General features: G+C 38.4%; 4 protein-coding genes across 10 annotated transcripts in view; 2 read left to right on the forward strand and 2 right to left on the reverse strand.

Annotated features, from left to right (window-relative positions):
- Positions 1 to 22: 22 nt before the first annotated feature.
- Positions 23 to 2,458, forward strand: LOC105688927 (DET1- and DDB1-associated protein 1). The gene is made up of 4 exons (XM_012405572.3): positions 23 to 470; positions 752 to 890; positions 1,003 to 1,064; positions 1,152 to 2,458. Exons 1-4 carry the CDS (start codon positions 468 to 470, stop codon positions 1,257 to 1,259), a joined length of 312 nt encoding a protein of 103 aa, XP_012260995.1. The 5' UTR covers positions 23 to 467; the 3' UTR covers positions 1,260 to 2,458.
- A 147-nt stretch (positions 2,459 to 2,605) lies between these two features.
- On the forward strand, positions 2,606 to 5,302 carry LOC105688972 (putative sodium-coupled neutral amino acid transporter 7). Of its 2 annotated transcripts, none has more exons than XM_048654019.1 (5): positions 2,606 to 3,089; positions 3,286 to 3,515; positions 3,581 to 3,941; positions 4,018 to 4,267; positions 4,375 to 5,302. In XM_048654019.1, exons 2-5 carry the CDS (start codon positions 3,413 to 3,415, stop codon positions 5,032 to 5,034), a joined length of 1,374 nt encoding a protein of 457 aa, XP_048509976.1. In that variant the 5' UTR covers positions 2,606 to 3,089; positions 3,286 to 3,412; the 3' UTR covers positions 5,035 to 5,302. The 2 variants fall into 2 exon arrangements, with proteins under 2 accessions (XP_048509976.1, XP_012261076.2); XM_012405653.3 differs by having other exon boundaries at positions 3,380 to 3,515.
- LOC105688974 (E3 ubiquitin-protein ligase RNF123-like) lies at positions 5,272 to 11,278 on the reverse strand. 3 transcript variants are annotated; one of them, XM_020854014.2, is made up of 11 exons: positions 10,079 to 11,278; positions 9,803 to 9,953; positions 9,407 to 9,732; positions 8,302 to 9,282; positions 8,100 to 8,236; positions 7,905 to 8,041; positions 6,703 to 7,844; positions 6,305 to 6,633; positions 6,057 to 6,222; positions 5,840 to 5,983; positions 5,272 to 5,762 (listed from the first exon to the last, which is right to left on the reverse strand). In XM_020854014.2, exons 2-11 carry the CDS (start codon positions 9,922 to 9,924, stop codon positions 5,437 to 5,439), a joined length of 3,810 nt encoding a protein of 1,269 aa, XP_020709673.2. In that variant the 5' UTR covers positions 9,925 to 9,953; positions 10,079 to 11,278; the 3' UTR covers positions 5,272 to 5,436. The 3 variants fall into 3 exon arrangements, with proteins under 3 accessions (XP_020709673.2, XP_020709675.2, XP_020709674.2); XM_020854016.2 differs by having other exon boundaries at positions 7,905 to 8,008; positions 9,803 to 11,278; XM_020854015.2 differs by having other exon boundaries at positions 7,905 to 8,026; positions 9,803 to 11,278.
- Positions 11,279 to 11,422: 144 nt separating this feature from the next.
- LOC105688948 (SLIT-ROBO Rho GTPase-activating protein 1-like) overlaps positions 11,423 to 23,753 on the reverse strand; it is a 29,953-nt gene continuing 17,622 nt past the window's right edge. For all 4 annotated transcript variants that reach the window (XM_012405610.4, XM_048654008.1, XM_012405611.3 and 1 more), the window contains exons 2-13: positions 23,280 to 23,463; positions 22,994 to 23,159; positions 21,832 to 22,056; positions 20,714 to 20,842; positions 20,403 to 20,624; positions 20,035 to 20,310; positions 19,323 to 19,918; positions 19,031 to 19,252; positions 18,881 to 18,951; positions 18,610 to 18,790; positions 18,225 to 18,510; positions 11,423 to 14,817 (exon numbers count right to left, since the gene is read on the reverse strand). In XM_012405610.4, coding sequence (XP_012261033.2) covers positions 13,606 to 14,817; positions 18,225 to 18,510; positions 18,610 to 18,790; positions 18,881 to 18,951; positions 19,031 to 19,252; positions 19,323 to 19,918; positions 20,035 to 20,310; positions 20,403 to 20,624; positions 20,714 to 20,842; positions 21,832 to 22,056; positions 22,994 to 23,159; positions 23,280 to 23,463 — 3,770 coding nt within the window. In that variant the 3' untranslated portion in view covers positions 11,423 to 13,605. The remainder of the gene's footprint in view (positions 14,818 to 18,224; positions 18,511 to 18,609; positions 18,791 to 18,880; positions 18,952 to 19,030; positions 19,253 to 19,322; positions 19,919 to 20,034; positions 20,311 to 20,402; positions 20,625 to 20,713; positions 20,843 to 21,831; positions 22,057 to 22,993; positions 23,160 to 23,279; positions 23,464 to 23,753) is intronic.

Consider the following 23,753-nt stretch of genomic DNA (forward strand, 5'->3'; position numbering starts at 1 on the left):
ATCTTCCTGCAGGGTAAACGTGACGCGCGAAATTCAGAATAGCACTTCTCCTCAGCATCTGCCAAAGTTTGTAAAACGTTTGCGGCTTCTTCACATTCTTTAACAATTTCTTCCTCGATTCACGCCTTTGAGTTTGCAGCTATGTGTTACTTTTTGACACATAGCAAGTGGATTTGTTTTTAAATAAATGAACCAATCAGATACGATCGCTGCGAACGTCGGCCGGCGAAGTAATGACATCCACCAGCTATCCGATTCTCCACTGTGTGGGGCGGAGGGGCGAAGCTTGTCGAAAGCTGTGGAGCATGTGTATACGTTTAGAAATATTTGGAAAATAAGATATTTTTTTATGATTTTTTCTTAGCATTTTCTTTTGCGGATACGATATCTCTCCATAATCGAGTGCAGTGCGTGGCACTCATCACGAATTTGGTGTTGTCTGAATCGGTGAACGACGTTTCCTCGCAATGGTAAGTTCTTTTACTTCACTTATTGACGATCTTTCTAGGTTACGACCACCAGCCTGATTCTCTAATAATTTTTTTGCTGTTCGCTTCAGTTTCACATGCAAAACGTTAGTCTGATCCAAGAGTGCAGTAGAAGTTGTTTTCTAGAAATAGAAAAAGATTTAAATCCGCTGTTATAATTTACAGCTGTGACTCCAAAATAAGAAATTCATTTTGACGCAAGCTCTTCATCCAAGTGCACGCAAAGATCACGTCCAAGTTTAATTAGATTTTCTTCAAAATAGTCTGTTGCAGAATTTCTAAAAGGATTGCCGTCACATGACGAAAACAACTTTGCTAATTTTCACACCGACAATGGAAATCGAACTTGCATCAAAAGACCTTCTGTATATCTACCCACCAAGGATTACCCATCTGATCAAAGTATTGAGATTTCTATTATTTATCCTCAAGTAGCAAGACACTTTTTATGGCCAATAACTTGAGAAGTTCAATACATTTTTATATTCTAACCATAGTTCTATTGAACTTTCAGTAATTGTGACTGAAAAGACGACTATCCTCCTAAGGTATCTACACCAACAATGGGACAAAAAGGTAAAGTCTTCTAGAAATTGATTTAGTTCTAGCTAAATTAGGGCAATATACTATTGAGTATTGCTAAGAAGAATATTCATTATACAGAGTGCTGATAAAAAACGGGAACTCTTATCTGGTGGTGGAGATTCTCAAGAAGAGGTAACAGCCACACGCAACAAAAGGCCAAGACTTGAGTTGAACAACACGCTCTAATGGTGTAATTCTAATATTAACGAAGTATGGAAAAAAGTTTGCATCGTGACAATTTGTATAATGAATAATATAATAGCTGAAGTAGTTATTGTGCAAAATAATTTCAGATATAGAGTCAGTTTTAATACAAAAACGTTGTAGCTAACCATTTTTTACCATGAATTGTTGGTATCATTTCATATTGAGATTCGCTGCACGCACTCGTTTTTTCATTTACTAAGTAAATATAATAAGAATGATGTATTATATAAATATTTATTTGATAACTTTTTTTTTTGTTACGCATGAAGATTACTTTGGCAATGTTTTAAATTCTTTACTATAAGTGTAAAATACAGAGCCAATCCACGCAGCACGTAGTTCATAAATTATTGGAAAAATATTCAAGTATGACCAATGGACATATGCATACAACAGTAGAGAGGAAATTTTTCCGATATCGCCAATCTGATATTACCTGGTTCAAGTAAGCCTGTAATAAATGACGATTATGGTTTTTGACATATTTTATACCTCCTGTAACATTCGTCGGGAACAAATTGTCTGGTGAAATGATGTCATATGCAAAAGACGCAATGTTTCAAAGTGTCAATAACTTACCTATTTCTTATATTTCCAATGTGTTATAAACTGCAATTGGTTCAAGTATTTAAGAACAGTGTTTGGAAAAATAATCTGAGACTATTGCATGGTGCTTCTTTCATACTAGTGCAGTCCTTACTGTCTTCGTCTTTTTACTGTACGCCATATTGTTGATTGCAAAATGACGAGTGGAACAACTCAATCGTTTGATCAGAGATTATTTGTCACCCAGCAATTGTATTAACTGTTCGATCCACTGAACATCTGGGATTGAAATTTACAAAAATAAATCAGTTGGTTCCATGTATTCTCGATGATTATTTATGTAAGCGAAACAAAACATTGTTCTTGTTTTTTTAATTAAGTGAAGACTGGATTATTTACATAATTGAAAGAATGGCGATCGTTCACACGTTCGCGTTGTTATGTTTTTACATTTAAGATTATTTTGTCTGGAATAATTTGAACAAAATTGATGCCCAAAGATTAATAAAAAATTGCATTTAATTAAATTTTCAATTAATACTGAAAAATTCGTTTGTGAAATTAGATTTAATCTGTCCAAACTTAGCTGTATTATTACGTGATATCAAAATATAAACAATTTTTTCCTATTATTTCTCAATATGTAATTAGTTTAATTTTTCACATCAAAACCACTTTTTGTTGATCATGTAATTAGTTTCATTTACTAGCTTGTTCACTACCCCGTCCTTATTGTGATCCCAGAATATTAATAGGGTATTAAACTTGCCAATTATTACCTTTCAATGAATCTTTCAAGTCATTCTTACTTGATCTATTACAGCAGATGTGAAATCTGCATTTATTGAAATACATGATATTTCTTGTGCTATCATTCACTATCACCGCGTTGACTGAAGATTATCAACCTTTATTCCCAACTTTGTTGAAATCGAAAGTAATCTACTAAATTCAAAATTTGTGACACCACATGCGCATTGGATACGCGTGTATACAGCATGTCATTGTTGGTAGCCATGGTTAGGTTGAGATTTTGGCAGTTTGATAAAAACACCGAAAAGGACTCGCTGTCAGAAAGAGGCAGTATTTATTAGCTATTTTCTATTGCAATTGACTATAAAATGTGGACAAATATATCAACAGATCTAAATGTCGTGTTCTGTCTAATATAATTTCTGGTTTTCATATTGAAAACTCTCAATTCTGGTGGATCCAAACGACTGAATATTACACGGCACTCATCAATGAGATCACGTACTAATTGTAAGATAAACGACCTATTGCAGCTTATTACTTAGCAACTAGTTATACTACACATCTATTTGTGTTACTACCCTTCTTCAATTTCGATCATTCGCAATTTGTCATAATCAATCGGTATGCCTAGTACCCATGACCTTTGATCTCTCGTCCATCTCAGTGGGAGATAACGCGAATTTCATTTTCTTTGTTCTGGTAGAAGATTAGGGCTCTACTTTCTGACCAAGTAGCTGATCAGAAATGTGTGAATTCTTAGTCAATCATTCTTGTAATGAGCATCGGGACTATTCCAGTTTGAAATCTGATTAGAACAACAACACTTCATCATGAATTATTTGAGAGGAGAGGACGAACGACTTATCAGCAATGAAACTGTCCTTACCACAGCAGCCTGCACATCGAATGAATCCAGTCAAGAATGTCGAGGAGGTATCTTCCTTAAGATTATCTTTGTCAATTACTTTATTTCTGAAATATCATCGATTATTTTCCAGGGGTAGGATCATTAGCCACTATATTTTTGATGGTGAATGCAACATTGGGTGCTGGGCTACTAAATTTTCCGCAAGCATTTGACAAGACTGGTGGAATTGTAATTGCTGTTGTAGTACAGTTGATTTTTCTAGTTTTTATCACAGCTGCAATTGTAGTTCTGGCACAGGCTAGTGATAGCACTAACAGCTCTTCTATGCAGGATACGCTAGCAGGACTATGTGGGCCAAAATCACTGATTTTATGTGCTATCTGCGTTGCAATTTATAGCTTTGGTTGCTGCGTTACATTCCTAATCATCATTGGAGATCAATTTGACAGAGTGTTAGCCAACCTCTATGGTAGCGACTTTTGTCACTATTGGTAATTCTCAGGATTCACTATTTTCTCTTCGTTTGCAAGCATCAATTCGCAATTGAGAACATCTCCTGGGTTGCAGGTACATGTCGAGATCATTTACAACAACTGTTTGCTGTTTTGTCTTCATTCTTCCACTATGTTTCTCAAAAAGATTAGACATACTGAGCTATGCAAGTTCTCTTGGTTGTATAGCGGTGATCTACGTCGTATGGATTATCATTTACAAAAGTCCGGTAACAAGTGGGCTTCCAGCCAAACCTATGAAACAATGGCCAGATCATTGGACTGAAATATTCCAAGTAGTTCCTGTCGTATGCTTTGGTTATCAGGTATGAGAGCTAAGCTATTTCATGAGAAGTAAAAGTTGCAAAAGTTATGCAATATGCGATACAATATAATCAGTAATGCTCAGAAATCTTTATTTTTCTAATCACAGTGTCACATGTCGGTAATACCTACCTATGCTTGTATGAAGAATCGCCAACTTGGAGGTTTCACAGTTTGTGCAATCGTTAGCATGTTGACATGTTTTGTGGCATATTCAATAGCGGGAATCTTTGGTTATTCAACATTTGGGACAGGGAAGGTTCCCGGCGACATTCTGCAGGGATATTCAGATGGTGGAACATTTTTGATGGTTGCTATTATTGCCATAGCTTTTAAGAATTTCACAACATATCCAATTATCTTGTTTTGTGGACGTGAGGCGCTGATCGGTCTCTGCACAGAGTACATACAAAGTCTTATCATGCCTAGAGTAATATTATCGCTTATTTGGATTGCCTTAACATTGGTTGTTGCAATCGTGCTACCTGATATTTCTGCAGTGATAAATCTCATGGGCTCATTATCGGCAGCTTTCATTTTCATTTTTCCAGGAGTTTGTTTACTCCAAAACACTTTGATCAAGGATCCTCTATTATGTTTAAACAAAGATAGGTTCTTGATAGTTTTCGCGATTATATTGTTAGCATTGGGCTCCTTTGTGTGTGGTGTTGTTTTGGTGGAAGCCATAGAAGATATGCTCAAGGAAAAACCGGCGCCTGCATTAATAACAGGTTTCAGGATTGGGCTCAAGGATAGTTTGTGCATTTGAAATGTCACACTTCTGAGAGCACTCTGAACCATGTGATATTTTTTACCCGTACCTCAGTTCAGAGGCATTTATTGACGAATAGAAAGAATATCAAGTTTCCCACGTATAACTTTCTACTCATTAGACTGAATATTATATCCACTTTATTTTTACTACTCATATATTATAATCGAATTAAGACTGAAGTGTTTTTATACCTGTAAAGAACACAGTAGTCAACGTGCCTTGACACATCCGTTTCATGAATAAAATGTAACTTTATTAATCTAACGTTCTCGATGTTATTCAATAATAATTTGTACTCATTTTTAATTACGTGCCGTATTGTACAAGTTCACGTAATTACTATACAACGAATTCTTCCGTTCTTAATGATTTCTTTTTTTTATTTGTATGACAAGATTAAGACGCGACGGTAAGATCTTCAAGCGTGGGGTCTGCAGTTAGATCATGTATTAATTTGCCCTCCATATCTGCTACTTGGTCGATATTAGCCTTGCAAAAAAAGCATTGCCTACTGTTAAGAAGGTGATGAGCAATGCATGCTCGACATGATCGGTGATTGCAGGGCTTGAATATCGCGGAGATCGGGTAAGCGTAACAAATTGTACAAATATTATCGTCGTCGATTGAAGTAAGTTTCGTCTCGGTCAGTGCCCGGTAAAATTCCAAGTATCTAAGCATTTCTCTCACATTCTTTATCTCCTGCTCGCTCACGTCATCCTTGTCTGAAAGTTGCGATAGAGGAATGAAAGCGAATGTGAAGCATTTATATAATAAATGCATCTACCGGTTAACAACTTACAGTATTGAAAGCAAAACGGTTTCACATTTCGCATATTTTGGTGTTTAGGTTTGACCTCTCCTAAAACGAAATAAAGTGATTCTATCTGGAAACTGGGCTCATCAAGCAGCGCTTTAGTTACTTTAGGCATCTTTCTGCGACGTGCTATAGGAATGAGAGACAAATCATGCGAAAATTAGTTCAGTTTGATCAGATACAGAGATTAGTGAATTCTTACTTTTGAAAGCAGTCATGTCCTCTTTGAGCAAAACTAATAGAATCCCAATAACCGCTGACAGAATTGGAAAGTGATCGATTGTTTCCAGGTCTGGAATTTCGAGGTGCACTAGGTATTGGAAACAACCGGTCTGCGAGCTCACGCGATTCAATATTTGGCACAGTAACTAGAAAATTTTAATCCGGCTGAATATGATGAACCGTAAAAAGTGGAAAAGAAAACTGATGAAACTTCAACGAAAGATTTACCTGGAAAAGTCTAGCTAATAAACTCTCGCTAGATTCTTGAGAATCATTAGTGAATACGCTGGTAGCCAGAGTAGCAATCATTTCCAAAACCCTCAATAAAGAAATAGCCAAATCGAAACAAGTCGCGCATATTTTCAGCTGCCTCGACTCAATTGGGACCCTTTGTGGCCTCAACGAAATTCTTTGCATCTCCTGCAGCATCCCTATAAATTCTGAGAAGGCCCAGTTGAGTTGATTCAATAGAGAGTTCAAGAATTGCGTCGTCGCGACAGAATTCCCAAGTAAAGCAGATTTTACATGTGCTTGATAAATCGGAGACGGGCATGGCTCTGAAAAATTGAATAATTCCAATTAGCCTGTGAAAACCCTAAAGCAACATTGAAGATGCTTTTACTCACTGATCGGTTTCGATATGGATTCCTGATGCATCAATTTAGCCCCGACTTTTTTAGCAAAATGAGGACTTTTTTCGTACCTAAACGCGAACCCGTATCCTTGCCAGAACCTGACCAAAACCCAGTTGGACTGAGCCCACGCTCTGTTTTCATATGGTTTTAACAGGCTGTTGACAAGCTTTACCCTGGACTGTATGGGGACATTTTCAAGTGGACCTAAAGTCAAAGGGTTTGAAACGAACCCTGCTAGCGTTAAACCAAGCGTGTCCTTCGCGTTCGCATGGACAATACGCGAATCGAGACAGTGGTCACATAAAAATTTCGCGACATCAATCAACATCTCTTGGTGCTCTGGAATATCTTCAATCGGAGCTGTGGGATGAACATGACTCCTGATGCCAACGCTAAGATCTGCCATAGCTTCGAGGTAAAATTTTGGCACAAAGCTAAACATGTTACCCTCCTCACTAGCGGATGTGAGGGTGAGAGTAACGACCCTCAATAACCAGACTAAGTGCGCCTGCTTTTCTCTGGAATAAACAACCGCTCTTACCCATGCCATGTGTCTGGCTTGCTCGGCAAGTTTAATGTCAAATACTTCGATCACCCTCGTTATTTCCCGAGCCATTGCAGCGGCGTCCGAATCTTTTGGTTGTTTTCTCGTTATCTCAAGGTAATTCTTCATCGCACCCATGGCAGCGATGTACTCGTCCATACTTTCTCGTAGGGTTGCTACCTTAGCTATTTGCCTCTTGGCTGTTAGGTGGTAAAAAAGAATGATACCATCGAGTAACTCCAGGAGGGATGCCGATGGGTCAGCTTGTCCCAGACGCATTGGGGTCTGATCTTCCCGATTGAAAGGAATGTTCAAGAGCCTTTCGAGGATCATGGGGTTCGATGGGCTCGTTGAATTGACCGTTGTCATCCTTGCGAGCGCCGGAATGGCGATTGGTAACTCACCGAAGCGCGAAGGACCTCCGGAAAAAGCATTAGGCTGTTCCTGGGTCTGTTCCATGGCAACGATAACTTCGTGCTCTGGACCTAAATGGTGGAGAAGCTCGGCTTTAAAGGTTTTATTCAAGTGGGAAAGGACTCCACCAAGTCTGTCTATTCCGGCGTAATTTATAGACGCGTCGTAGAAGTTCCTGCAAGGAATATGCGAGAATCAGAAACTAGAAAAAAAAAATGGTATTCCGGAAATTTACCTGCATGGAACGTAGATGGGATTGGAACCAATTTCCGCGTCCCATAGGATCCTGAAGGCGACTAAGAGACGATGAAAACAGCACAGAGTGATCGGAAGTGGGGTCTGAACTTCCGCTGTTATCTGCAGGAATTCATACTAAATGATTGGGATTATATGCCGCCTTCAAACGCGTTGGGTACAGGCTTTTACTCACACGACTTGATATCCAATTAGTTTGTACAAAATTTCGAAATTTTCTTAAAAAAATTGTACGCGACGATGGCGTTGTCGGGGTGCCGTCAGTGTTGTCCAAAAGGGTCACCAGCAGTTCAACCTGAAGGGCTTCGATTTCTGCACCGAAAACCAAGACCCTATTAAGAAAACTAATCATTCTCGCAATTTAATCCTCCGCTCACCGGAAATAGCGTTTTTAATTCGATCGCAGGACATAAGGTACTGCTCCTTGTTCGTTTCAATGACAGAATCCAAGGGGTCAGTTTCCCACCATGTTGTTCCAACTACATCTGCAAGTCCACTTTCATCCAGAGGTTTTATATGAACGAAATTGGCAAAGCGAACCCTGCTGAATAGCATATGCTGAAGTAGGTACTGCCTGGTCGCTGTGTGCTGACAAATATTCGTCAACAGTATAAGGCTCTTGCTCTGATCAGGGTAATCAAGCCTGAGGGATACATGTTTGAAGGTGAATATCAGGTGTATCACAGTGCTATCAAGGCAGGTTTTCATTTCTTCGTCGTCCAGAAATGCCCAAAGAAGATCCAAGCAAATCCTGACACGACTGACGTCCGTACCCTCCGCAGGGCTTCCGCTAGTCACCGGAAGTTCCCTTAAAAAGGGTACAAATACTGCCTCGACCACGTAAGGCGATGCTAAAAGTGGTCCAAAATTTCTAACGACCGCTCTAGCGATGCACCCGACGAAGGCGTTATTGCTAATCGTATTGACCGCCGGGCTACCGCTGTCCTCGTCATTTTCTTCTCGAAGGGATTCTTTTCCAGCCTCAATAATACGAATGACTTTCTTCAGCCACTCGCATATGATAATAGCTTGGTTGATCTGGTCCGTTGGAGCGGCTTGAAACGTCTCAAATCCTTCAACGGGGTAGCGTAACGGCGTTGAACCAAAATTTGCGGTCAAGCTCTCTTTAAACGCAAGACTAACGGTAGGAAAATAGGCGATTCCAGCGCCCGTAGAAACCCCTTCAAATGCTCTTCCCAAGGACTTTCCGTTCCTGTAGAACTCTATAACACCGTTATCCAGGTCTAAAGTACAACCGATTATGTCTCCCGAAAGCCAAGGCTCCCCGTATTTATGAGTAGAGACGTTCCACCGTCGTACACGGTTTCCGTCATACGCGTACGAGTTCGGGGTATCCCCTGAAAATTCAGGAAATCGAGTGAGTGTCGCGTTTAGACTTATTTTAGAGAATAACTTAAAAGATAGTAGTGTGGGGTGGCTGATCCGGATTAATCGAGGATCAGGAGATCTTCATAAACGCACCGACACCAGATACTGGGCTAAATTTGCACTGAGCCGTTCCCCAGCCCACCTGCATGATCCCCTTCGAGCCTAGTTGTATTTCATAAATCCATTTGCCCCCAAAAACGGCAACGTTCGCCCTCATCGTGCTGAAGTTGCTTTGAGAGTTTAAACTAAGTCTATCCGGGGACAATATGAATTGGCCATGATGAGTAAAGACGTCAAATCTGGCGAATTTTGGTCCGATACGACCGTGACGATTGTCTTCGGTATTTGAGGGTGGATTTACGTGCTCCGTCAGTACCGTCTTCATGTAATCATTCGCCATTCCCAGGTATTGAGTGACTCTATGTAATTTAATTTATTAATATTTGATTTTTATATGATGATTAAGAAAGTTCTGAAAGGTAAATTTACCTGGTGTGACCTGAAGCTGTTTTCCCAGTATTTGTTGCGAGCTTTTCTACAGCTGCAAGCACACCGGGCCCGAAAATATTGCTCAGTACCTCTTGCATGTCCATATCGTCCTTTTGACCCATGTTTCTCTGTTACAGTTGGCTTTTCTTATCTGTCACGTTGTCTTATTAAATTTATCAGATTGAGAAACTGGGTGAATATCAAATTTAACAAAATATTTCTTAAACACACAAACTAGATCTGTGTGCATTATAATTTTGGGGCTATAATATTTACATTCCAATCAACTTTAATTGAGAAAAATCACCCGGAAAATCAATTTTGATTTTTTTTCTTCACTTCTTTAAAGGGGAAGACGAGATCTGACCAAAGCTCAATAAAGACACGCGGCATACGGTTTCGTAACGTTTGATGCTTGGCTTATTTTGGTTTTTTTTTTTTAATTATTATTTCACGTCATTTTATGATTGCAATTATCCCATGTGTTTGGAACATATTATTTCCACCATTTTCTTGTAGATTGACAAAACAGCTCCGTCGTAAATATAAAATTTTCCGAGTAAAATACTTTGCCAGCTAGATGCTCATGCGCCAAGTCATTCGGGCGCAAACGCGCTTTTATCATTATTATCACTATTACTATCAATATTTTAATTAGAACCGACTGTTGGAATTTTTGAAAAGAATAAAAAATGTAGATTTTCCAAAAATATCATCAATATCAAATTAGATGTATAGGTATAATACATGGGTATTAGGTATAGTCGGTGTTCTTTCCTTTATTTTAATTATAACTAATAATGTAGATATTATTATCATCAATAACACCTTCAGATTTATTATTACATTAGTGTATATACGAATATTGTGGTATATTATTAATAATAATTACAATTACAATAATCATAATAATAAGGTTTTTTCTCACTTTCTTAAAATCACTAACACGCGATGTTTATCAATAGAACGTCATGATATAAATGTAAGATATATTATTGAACAGGAGATTATCAAGACAAAATGAAATTAAAATGAATGCGGTTGACATTCGAGGTAATTAATTATACTAATAACAATAATAATTAATTGATTAAATTCATGATGAGTGCACAGAAAACGATAATATACATAAAATTCATCTACAAGAGACGACATATAAAATGACTAAGAATATTCGATTTGTTAACAATTAAAGTAGCGTTTAAACGGATATATTGTAGTATAGGGAAGTGAAACGCAGGAGAGGAAAGAATTCAATTGATTATAATAATTCCATGGGGATTTGGAAGGTTTAAGGACGCTATAGGTCTCATCAAGGTATATGGCTTTGGTATATTTCTTACGGAGTTGGTCATGAATATTTTCGCACCCAATATCAGGGGTTTATACAGTTAATTAATTATTGTAATCGATCTAATGACCTAAGCGTTAAAGCGATGCACGCGATAATTATAATAATATATACGTACAATTATCGTTAATTATTATCGTAGCGATTGATGTTAACTGTTCACCGTTTTACACATACAACTTGGATTATAGCCGCTCTGGACCATCGCACAGCTTCAATATAAATCGTATATGCTGCGGATTTATTTTAATAAATAATTATAAACCATATTAATACACATTCAAAGAATATATTTTTATGTGTATACATAGGTATATATATATATATATATATACTTTCAAATTATCTAATAATGACGCATGTGTATAGTATGTATTAATTTTTATACCTGTGTGTATGATGAGCTCGAACGCTTTATGTACTCGTAGCATACATTAACTGGTAAAACAAGCGTCATTACATTTTTTTTGTTGGCTTTTTTTCTTCGTTTTCCACTTTGCGATCAGTGGTAAATTTATCAATTGTTAAATTACGGTATATACGGGAGTGTAAGGGGGTTGAGAGTGCAATTTTATGGAATATAATTTTATATAGTTTATGTGTAATGTGGGTATATAATTTATGGTACGGAGTACATGTATTATTATATGGTGTATCTTGAGGCGCGGTACCAAAGGCGTTATTACAATAAATACATTGAATTCAATACCGAAATAATGTCGAAGAAAAAAGAAAGAAATTCATACGGTAATACGTGGCAGCAAAAAAAATTGGAAATTATGAAAAGTTCTAAGTTAATATAAATCACAGAATTCGAATAGGGATATTCTATAATATTTGGGCGTCGTATTATAGTTTCTCATCTGGTTCACTTTTTTATTTGCCAATTTATTCTCTCTTACTGATTGCGATTACTATTGATTATTTTTCGTTCTTTACGTACCAAAAAATTATCGTTGAATTACATTTTCTCACGCAATTTTTTTCTTGTTTCATTCATCTTTCTCCACGTATCGAACAAACATCACTCCGTATCGAACATCATCGCAATACATCTCACTTAACAATGTGTACCTATTTACGTATACCTATGTATGTGTTATACCTATACCTATAATATACGTTGTATACCTATAATTTTGTATTTGTGCGTGATACGCTTTTTCTAATCTTATTTCTAGCTTAGAAACTGTCCTCCTATACGTAGTATGTCAATAAAACACGATGCAACATTCTCATGGTAATTGTGGTTTATCAGTTTGATGTACAATTAAGCCTCAACGTGAAGGATTCTTCATTACAACTTTCGAAAAACAATCCCGATTTAATTGGGTAGGACTGACAACTAGAGTACACCGCATTCGATTGATATTCTGCATATTCTTTACCACAAAGAGGAGCAATCGAGCTCTTGATCCGATGATGCTTTTTATTCGTTTTATTTTATTTTTTATTAAAATTTTACTTTTTTGATTATTCACCCAATTTTTCGTTTTTTTTCTTTCCTTCTTTGTTAATCCCTGTATCGATCGAGATCCTATAACGACGTCTCTAAAAATTCTTTATCAATAATATAATATAATTGTTAAAAACCAGAACGCTAGCGCTCTCTTATATCATTAATATTCTATCCACGAAATGAAGGAACATCGAACTCATGTCTCGAGTGACAATTATAATAGTATGGTATTAATAATATTTTTATATTTAATTATGGAGTATATGCGTTGATATAATATGATATTAGTGACAGTCAACTATTTAATGATAATTATAATTATTATTGTTATTAGGTATATTAATATCGTATTACATGGATGTATTAATAACACGGCGAATTCGCGATAAAATAAATTCTTACAACCGATGATGCAAATTCGTTAGTAATAATATCAATTAATAATTATTATACATGTAATCCCCGTTTTTATACGAAATTCAAATTATCACAGGGATATACACTGCGTACGTAAATTATGATGATATTAAAGTTTATAACTCCTATCTATCCCTATCATAAAATAACGTAACTTAAACAATACTAGTGACTTAAAAAGTAACTTATAACGTTATCTATAGTTAATTATAATCTAAGTTTTATTGTATTTTATTTCGATGCATCCTCAACTTGTATATCGTTCGCACTTCAATCTCTCATTTATCAACTTCTCGTTTAATGACTAGAACGTCGTACTGCAGCGAGTCATTTGGTAAAATTTAAGTGAAAAAGAAATAACTAAACAAGAAGAATTATTGAAATTGGTATGAAGCTGAAAGATTTTTTCTATGACCAAAAAAAAGACAAATATACCATGGCGAAGTGGGAGGAAAAGAAGAGAAAAAAAAAATACCGTACGTTAAGTTAAGACAATCGGAACTGGGATAATGAAAGGCGGGAAGACTGTCGGGCGGACGGAGGCACGATCATCAAATAATTACGAAGGATTCAGGATCAGTTTGCTTGTTCAGTGCTTTGCGCCTGTTTTTCAATTTTTCTAGCTAGTTCTGGGCTCATGTGAGGATGCGGAAATGGTAATACCGGCTTCCTCAAGATCGTCGGTTTGACCTTGACCTGCGGTTTGAACGAGGAGACTTGACTTCCTCCTGTCAAATGCATGTCGGCAAATTTAGCGACGATTTTAGGTGTAGATCTCGGGGGTAAAGGTGATCGAAGAGGTGTAGGTGAATCGGCTACAATAATCTGTGTAGAACTAGCTGATTTTACAATTCCAGATCCAACGGTTTCTCCTGATTCCTGAACCTGCTGATAATTTTCTTCAGGTTCATCTTTATCCTCGGTTTTCTCTGACATGCAGCCAACAATCGTTTTTGGTTTATTGCTTATTAACTGATTATCGGAAGACGCGGTTGCCCCGCTGTTACTACTTTTGGTGTTCTTCTTCAACGTGCATTGATTTTGTTTGGCGAATCTTTCGGCTGCGGTGCTCATATCTGGAGACTCTGGACCGCCGTTTGGTGATGTCGCAGCCTCAGCTCGACTGGGTTGCGAAGGAGGAACCAATGCGTTGCAAGGAATTGATTCATCGTCCGAACTGCTGAGGCTGCTAGAAGATGCTGATTTATTATCAATGTCTTGAGCAGAGAGGGGAAGATCCATGACCAAATCAGGTGTATGTTTTTGACGCATTTCTCTGAATTCCTGCTGGGAAGACCTGAACGATTTTATTCCAGATGCCGAAAGGCTTGGGTTCAGATGAGTTTGAGAAGTCGCTCGTCTTTGCCATAATTCACGATTTGCTGAGAATGTCTTAGTCTCTCTGTCATCGTCCTGATCTTCTTCATCCGTTATGTGCGCCTGCAGCGATTGATTAGGACTGGTCAATTCGCCACCGATACTTTGAGACTTCCAGTGCTGTCTTCTCGCGCTTCCTCGTATCGCGATCTCCTCGTCACCTTGTAGCGTATAATGTCTATGAGGTGGCTGACGGTGATGAATATTTTGATGATGTAGCTGATGATTTTGGGTATCAGATACCGCCACGGTTATCGAATCCAAGGTTTGTTCTTCTGGAACGTAAATCTCAACGGTGCTCCGAGGAATATCTCCACCCTGGCAATCGGTCAACGATGTTACAGGCGAGTCAACGTCCTCGACGGAACCAGCCCCAATTTCTGAAGTCGACCTCGACGACACTTCGGAGTCCTGTGGGATTAGCGATAACTTTTACATTAATCCAACGTCTTTTTGTACGCCTATATTTGGGCCGCAATAGCGTTATTGTGTTATCATACACACTGCAAATAAATTGTACGTGTTTTTTTTCGATTGATTTTTGTCCGAGTCGTTTGACTCTCAATCGTGAGGCAACTGCATCGAGTATAGCTCGTTTTGAGATGCGGGTGGTTTTCTGTTTGTCAGTGTTCAATGATTTTTTTTTTTTTTCGTCAATGAACGGTAAGTGAGTGAGTGAATGATGGAATTGGCAAGCACGTGGGTTTGTATAAAATCCACAATTACTTTTTTACAGGCATAGATTAGAATTGGAAAAAGAACCCCGAGCAAATGTTATATGGTGCACAAAAAAAATTAAAGGAGTGAGTGATCGAGCTTAAAGAGAAAAATTACTTAGTTCTATGATTATTGTTATTTTGGAGAACGAAAAGTGACATAGTTCAGTATATGTGTGGTGTATTCGATGAATTTCGCTGTGCTATTTTCATTGACCTGAGTATTATTTATATCCAAAGTTTTATTTCATATTTATTTATGAAAAAAACTAAAATACCACTAATTTACAAAGTTTCATATTGCAGAGTGAATGGTAAATTTTGAGTTCAACATTTATATCTTACTATTACCCATCAAGACAGCCCGGAGATAAATTGCCGAAAGAATGGCATGCTCAAAGAATGGCACCTAGCCAACTATGAACTACGCAAGGTAAATTGTATAATACTAATTACCTACTATACATTTGATGACAACATCAACAACAGTGTAATTATGTTACAGAAGATTAGGGTGTTCAAAAAAATATTTGTTTTTTTTCGATTCTTCACCGTGCTCTGAACCCCTGAAATTCTCGGCCCCGAATTGCAGAAGAAGCGAGCTTGGAAAATTAGCAAGACTTTGAGATATCGTGCAATTCTATTTGAAGATTGCAAACAGAGTATACGCTCAAAATTTTTCGTTTTTTTTAACACCCTGATCGAGAGCACCTACGTATAATGAACATTATACTTTACAAAATTCATGCATTAACGCGAAACATATTTCTACTGAACAAAAACTAATTTTGCGTATACACAATGATATAATAAGATATAACATCAGACGGCAATAAATATTATATTAAAGACTATGATACAGTAAGTGAATAAAAAGTACAAACAAAATCACAAAATGATCGCGGGCCACCGAGGCGAAGTCGTTAACGCGGTTTTGTCAAAGCGATTTAAAAATCAGGTGCAAATTGAATTCGAGGTGATGAATTTATATAATTTTTATTTTACATGTTATGTATACGGACGTGGGAATTGTTGGCGTTGGTCGTATTGTTACTCACCTATATGAACATAAAGAATTTCCCATCGCCTAAGAGAAGAAGTCTGTCTCCCTCAATCGGCGTGGTTTCCATTGGTCTCGTCAACAACAGACTGAGATTGTTCTACGGGACTCTATGGGATTCACAAACCAACCGAACTGTCAAATCAACACTCCTTCAGTGTAAAAATTGAAAAACACAAACACGACAGTAGCTTCAGCAGCACACGAGACAACCAACAACACAGTTTCCTTGTTCCTTTTAATCTTTTTGTCTTGCAAATTATTGCATTGTTCAATTTGTAATTAGATCAAACTTGTTATTAACGTCGAGAAAAGAGAAAATTTTATCGTGTATCGAAGAATGTTAGAAATCACGGCAGTATCACCGGCGATCATTCGTTTTTTCAGTTTTCTTATTTTTCTTGTCTAATTTGTTAATTATATGTTATACGGTAGAAAACGAGTAAATAAAACACTTTTCATGATCACGGAAATTATACGTAAATCTGTAAAAACAACAACCAACCCAGAAATTATAAATGTTAATTAATTATGCAACAGATTTATGATGATAATGGTGTATACGAATATGATTTCATATACTACTCAACGATATATGTATATATAGTAAACAGATCTTGCAATATTACAATACATAACAATTAGTTTGGAAATATCCTGTCTACGCATACCCTATCTAGCATAGTTTCTAAGTATAGAAGAACACAAGAAAACAGTCGCACAGGACATTAACTAACGTACAGTGTATAGGCAGCTCAAGAAGAAGACGAGTCGAAGACACATGCACCAACAAACTTGTATTTCGTATATTTATATATTTTATTTACAAAATTTATTATTGTACAAGTCCAAGTGTACTAATTACCATAAGTCTAAAAAAAATTTGAGCAAGTTGCTTTCATTTTCCAACGAACCCGTTTCTTAACTTTCTCGCTCCCTCTCTTTTTCGTTACACTTTCAATTCGTCACACGTTCGATTATTTATTTATTTATTTATTTATGTTATGTATCATTTATTTTTATTCGAAGGATTACGTGTTTAATTGTAAACGTGAGTAAGTATAGATATTTTTTATAGTTCCGTATTATTAAGAGCCCCGATTTTTAAAACGGATGTAACGTGAACGAGCGTAACATTTTTTTTTCAAAGGTTGTATAAAAAAATTATGGGGAAACTTATACGAAGAGGTGGGCTTGAGTTTCAAATTATATTCAGTCTTTTTCTAATGTATCGTGTATCGTAAAAATTGTTCATGAAGTTTGTTGTGCGATCGTCTATATTTAAAAGTTAAGAGGCCAAGCTCCGTGTTCGCAAGAATCAATTTTATTATCAACTGATACCTGGATTGCGGTAAAACTAAGCGGAACGTGACTTAGCCAGGTGTGACGTGCAAAAAGGTGTGCAGTAAGCGACAGTTTCAACCGTACGAATTGAGTGCGTCGCGTTATAATCAATCATCCTATTAATTTGTATCATCGATAATTAAACAAATTGATCACATGCACTCGTCGAAACTCACTCGCGATGCCCCTTTACAACTGACGTACAGCGTAACTCGCCTCGACTCATTGTCAGTGTGGGTAATTACAATAAATGCTTCGCTAAAAAGGATAATTTCACAGTAAAATGCGTCGGCAAATGCTAGTTTTTTTTTTTCTGTTTTCACGAGTCGAAACGTAACTTGCTGTGCGTAAGTACACCTTGTATAAAAAAAAAAAAACTTTATGCGTTTCGTGTGTAAAATTAGAAAAAAAAACAAAAAAAAACAGGAAGTAAAAAAATAGTGCTAAGCGAATTTTGCAAACGTAAAACCAGTAAAAAGCACGTGACGATTAACTAAGCACAATATATGTATACGGAATAATATATGTCGTACTAATACATAAGTGTGTGTACGACGAAAACGACATCTACGATAATAACGACAACAACAAAAGCAACAACAACAACACTAAGAACAATAAAACAGAAAAATGTTGCAAAGTAACGTTCAAATGGCAGGTGAAGGGCACGTTATTTGCTATACGGTGGTTTCCAATACCTCTCGGCTGATGATTGGTTGCGAATTCGTAGCGCAGGCCACAATGCCTGACACCAACGCGTTCGGTCCCGTATTTGATTCCTGCTGCTGTAGGGGCTGGTGTTTGGGGTGCGTGCCATTAGTATTGGCGGAAGCACACATCGAACCTATTCCGGTCGAACTGGATCCCAAAAGTGGAGAGTTTCCGCTGGAAAGGGCACTATCCGCAGAGCTGGAAGCTCTTCTTCGTATCGATTCTTCGCTAGAGGATTTCAGGAGCTCCTTATCCCGGTCCCTATCCTCATCTCTGTAAAGGAGAAAAAAAAAAAAAAAAAATGATGTAGATTGAACAAATAAAGCGAAGAGTCGAAGCAACGAAATTAGGAAATCGTATTTTTTGACTTACTTTATTTTGAGCATTACGTATTTATCCGGTATCAGCCCTTCCCGACCTGCCAAAGCACCGCGCCACCAGTCGTTGCTAACTTGGGCGTAAAGGGTAAGTGTGTCTCCTTTTTTGAAGCTCAATTCCCGCGCCGATCTCGCATTGAAGTCAAATTGTGCCGTGGCCTCGAGATTTTCAGATTCTGTAATGAGAAATAGGGAAAAAAAAACTTATAAACTCACCCCTTGCAATTCCTCGAGGAACCATAAGGATGTCCCGCTCGTTGACTTACCGTCTTCTGATGGATATACTTCGGAATCCATATCTTCTTGCACTTGATCGGTGGGCGAATCTCCCACATCTCTGAAAGCAGATAAATCCAATCGACAATTGAATTATTTTGTTTCACTGAAAACTAATTTCGATGTACAGATATACTTACACGTCATCGGGTTCTCTGCTTATGTACTTTTCATACTGAATACCGCCAATATCTTCAGGAAATATTTCTTCGCAAAAAGTAATGATATTTTTTATCAATTCGTTGACTTGATTCTGGTACTGGACTTGGTCTTTGTCCTCAGGTACCGGGACAAGAGTCGGCCCGAAACAAATGGCTAAGTTATACGGGTCCATCATGTTCTCGTCTGAGAATTCCGACAGGCTGTAAGATATTTCGATGTTTCAATAAGTGTGCATTTTAATATGGAGAAATCAAATTTTTTAGCACTCACTGGTTCAGAAATGCGAACAAGTATCGCATGACTATGACGACTGGGCGTGGCAGACTGGATATGAGTTCCTTCATTTTGAGTACAAATTCCTGCTTTGATTCTAACTGAGCGAGTTCCATTAGGTGCTCAAAATAGATAATCGGGAAAAGCGGTTCTCTTAATTCCCTGAGGTAGAGTTTTAGGACACCAGCAACACTGTTAATGTCTGATGCGTCGGTAACATCGGCTAGAGGGTCTTCGCCGCGCTCAAAACACTCCCGGAAGTTATTTATTTCAACCTGCGACCCCGACACCCTAAATATTCCCTGATGGTGTAGCCCGAAGAGGTTTATCACTCTCACGCAGCTCTTTACAATTAATGGGATCTCTTGATTCGTACTCTCCAAGTATTCCTCCAGCGATCCTCCGAACAGTTTCGGCTGCCCGTTCATCTGTAGTCTACCAATCCGCTTCCGACGTGCTTGCTTTTGCTTGTTGGTAGTTATCGAAGGGTTCGGACTTGACGAGGAACCATCAACGAGACTTTGTCGTATATATTCCTGTTTCGCATCTAACCGCGCTATCCTGGACGTCCCAAGCAAATATTCGCGGAATTTCTGTTCGAGAAATCGTTAAGGATTTTATGGCTGTTGACCGACCCGCTCGTGGATGGGATGTACAAATATTGCACATGCCAAACGAAAAGAATAATAAAGCGAATGAAAATTCTTACCGACAAGTAAAATTCCTCAGTCTCCTGCCTGTCCGCCCTTAGTTTAATTTGAAGTGTTTCTGGTGGCCTGGATGTCGGCACGGCGTTGTCGCCAAAGTATCTCGAACAGTCGTAATCCTTGGCAGTGAGCATCTCCAGTAGACTGGCTTCCGCTGTTTCCAGAGTTTTCCAGACCTCCTCAGACTCCGTGCGCAGTGAGGTAACTCGTTGTTGAAGCTGTGCGAGCCTTTGTTCCATCTCGGTATGAAGAACCTTCTGCAATTCTGGTTCCGGTAACTACGAGAGAAACATTTACCCGCATATTTGACGATCGAAAATATGAAAGCACAGGCAGGTCGATGGGACAGTTTTGTATTTTCGGGGCTCACCTCGTCGCCCCGTTGTCCCTGGAATTCGAACTTCTTCGGAATCATAAAAGCTACATGATGGGACTCGAGGAATCGCTGCTTGTCTGCCCTGGAGTCGAGCGATCCAACGCAAGCAGCCAACTGTTCCGCCCCCGTCTGCAGCGACCTTTGCCTTCCCTCCTCGGCACTGCAGTGCATCAGAAGGGCCCTCGCGATGCAATTGTGAAAACCAAAGTCCATGCACTATCCGAAAGAATAAAACACGTCCAAAATATCGCCTCGATCAAAAATTTCCATCGCTGACGAGTATGCTGTGGTGATTAAAAACTCACGTCTATTAAGTCTGATAGATCGTCGACGAAGTATTTGTGTATCGTTGTATTCGACGCCTCCAAACAAAGGATGTACTCGTTCCTCGCCTTCAGCGCTTTCAGCTTGGATTCGGTGTACTTGCACTTCCTCTGATGGGATAAATAACGTAAAAAAATTTTTTATAGTTTTTGATACAGAGAATAAGGGATCAGGGAGCATGTAACTGCCAAGACGTTAAAAAATTTTTTCAACTCTGGCGTCTAATAATCTCGAAAAATAAATCATCCGCGTATAAGGCTTGTATAAAGCAGAGAGATGTAATTCGAGGGAAAATATAATGTCCGCAAGAGTTTGATAAATGAAGAAGAGATGCGGGGGACGTTGAGTGGTGGTTCGTTCTTCCTCCTCCGCTTCGTTCCTCTACTTTTTTTTTTTTTTCAACTTCTTCTACTTCTTTTCTCCGAGCGTGCGTACCATCTGCTTTACTGATCGAGCCCCTTCGGGCGTCGGCTTCTTTATTTTTCCATACGAGTTTCTGCGCCGCAAAAAATCACACAGATGCTCGAATCTGTTGAAGGTCTGTTCGGTACATACAATAGTTTTGAGGAGTCAAAGATGTGGGGAAAAAATTTACGATATAGGTATAGCCCAACGATCTTTTCGATCGAAGAAAACGGCGCCGTCATATCCCGAGGTCGATCCGCATTAAAAGGGATCACGTGTGGTGTCACATGAATCGATTATAGGGATGATGGATCGGAAATACGTATAAAAAGAAAACAATCCAAATGAAAATGAAAATATTCTACCATCCGTGAGATCGTTCGATGTGCACATCCAGGTTTGCGGTTGTGAAAAATGTAGGTTCTCGTGGAGGCAGAAAACGGGGCCGGGAACAAAAAGAGCCGTAGTCTGCGGTACGACAATTGGCACGCGGATGACGCAAATACCTAATTTGGACATCCTGCTGCTAGCGGCAAAACTAACTGACCCAAATATGGGATATTTCTCCTACTTCTGTTTATCCCTAATTCGTCTTTTGAAATTTCTATTCTCCGTTATATTTCCCAGGAGAATTATCGAAGGGCGAGGGAGTGTAAGGGGTTCTAATTGAGCTGAAAATTTCATTAATTCTCACCTTGTTCACTTCCTTTTCAATTAGCTTGTATTTCTTGCTGCGTGCGAGTTTTTCCGGTGGTGCATTAGCTACTTCAAGTTTTGTTCGTTGCTGTTCGGCGACTCGCAATTTAGTCTCCGCTTGCCTCGACTCCGCCTGGTAGGCTTGGTAGGTCTTCATCGTTGTGTGAAGTTCGTGGAGAACTCGGAGAATCTCTTCGTGTGTCTCATACCCAATATCGCGACACTGCAAAAGCAGAACCCAGAGAAGCACACATTTATTCACGGTGGTACACTCATTAATCATCGTTAGCAGTTGGCTACTTGAGAGACTGATTTAAATCTCGTACGATTTAATCAGGATTTTAATCAAACAGTTCCTCTTTATTTTTTCTAAATTGACCGTTGATTTCAACGGATATTATTGCATAATCTGCCGGCACGAAATTTTTTTTCCCCCCCTTTTTTTTTCTCTCAATAGTAACGAATTATGCAAAACTCTGATATAGCTTCTATCGACTCTCAACGGAATGTCTAAATGTTTCCGTAAACTATTTTTTTACACGCCATTTTGAAAGATCAATATCTTTTTCTTATTTTCATATGATTATTTTACTGCCTGCGGTACGGGAATAAAATTTCTGTTCCCGAGCGTATACGGGGGCGAATATTTGCTAAGGAATATTTATCTCGTTTGTTATTGTAGATCGACTCGCATGGTATCATCAATCAACCCATGTACACTTATACGTTTCACACTCACACACGACGATAAAAGTATTAGAAACGCAATCGTGCGTTATTCTGCAGCCCAACGATTCGAGGTATGAGAAAAAAGAGCGAAGAATTTCTTCACCTCGAGAGAGCTCGGTTCGATTTTTTTTTTTTTTTCTCTCTCCATTCCTTTTACTCCGAATAAAATTCACGCCCTCCGACCTCTTCGCTGAATTTTCAATTTCTCATGCCTTTCGATAATAACAGCTCTTATAATATTTTTCTATTCATTCTCCCTTTATGTATATGGAGTATAAGCTATAGCTGTATCACGTTTCTGGTTCCCCTTAAATAAAGCGCTCGTCGTTGGTGCCTAAATTTGTTGTTGGGTCTATAACCGTGGTGGTCCTATATTACCCGCGCATGGAGCCGAAGAACTTATAATTTAGGGACCGTGCTTTTGGACTCACGCGGCGATAGATGCGTTGAACATCCTCCATGACCTGGTTGAGCCTTCCAACTAGATGGGTGCTGTAGACCTCGGAAAGAGCGGCGTGATCTCTGCTAAGAGATTTTGTCTCGTTAACTAACTGCTGCCAGCAAGCGTAGCTGGAAAACAGGGGCCACTGTTCCCTCCTGAAAATAAACAACAATAACGCGTATTTGTCATTGTCAAAAAAATAAATGGAGAAAGAGAAACGAAGAAACGATCGCACAAATGAAATATTCCCATTCGACACGTATAAGGATGCTCACTTTTGCTTTTGTTCCTTATGCCTCAGTTGAATTCCACGTGCCATTTTATCGAGCGACTTGCTGTAGTCAAGTTCAAGTTCCGCTCTTCTTCGAAAAAAATCTTGCAATTCCGTGACCAGGGCGACCTGGGCCTCCATTCTTACGTCGAGACATCTCAGCTGCTCGTTTAGCTGCAGTCTTATATCTGGAAATCAAACAACCGATGGAATCGATCAATATTGAAATATTTACTCAAACGATCGTTGCAACGAAATATTACACGTTTCTCAAGAAAGAGTTACGTATATCGTACACAATTTAGATACTGAAATAAAATACCGATTAATAAAATTCTCACGTGTTTATGCGGGGAATAAAAATTCATTTATGGTAATAAAAAGATCCTACTATAAAAGGCGCGTGGGCCTGGCTGTCGCTGATCGTTCGGCCGATTAGTGAAAAAAAAAAGTCTTAATCAGCGATCGGCGATTAGAT

Source organism: Athalia rosae, chromosome 4 (genome assembly GCF_917208135.1).
Source record: "Athalia rosae chromosome 4, iyAthRosa1.1, whole genome shotgun sequence".
NCBI lineage: Eukaryota > Metazoa > Arthropoda > Insecta > Hymenoptera > Athaliidae > Athalia > Athalia rosae.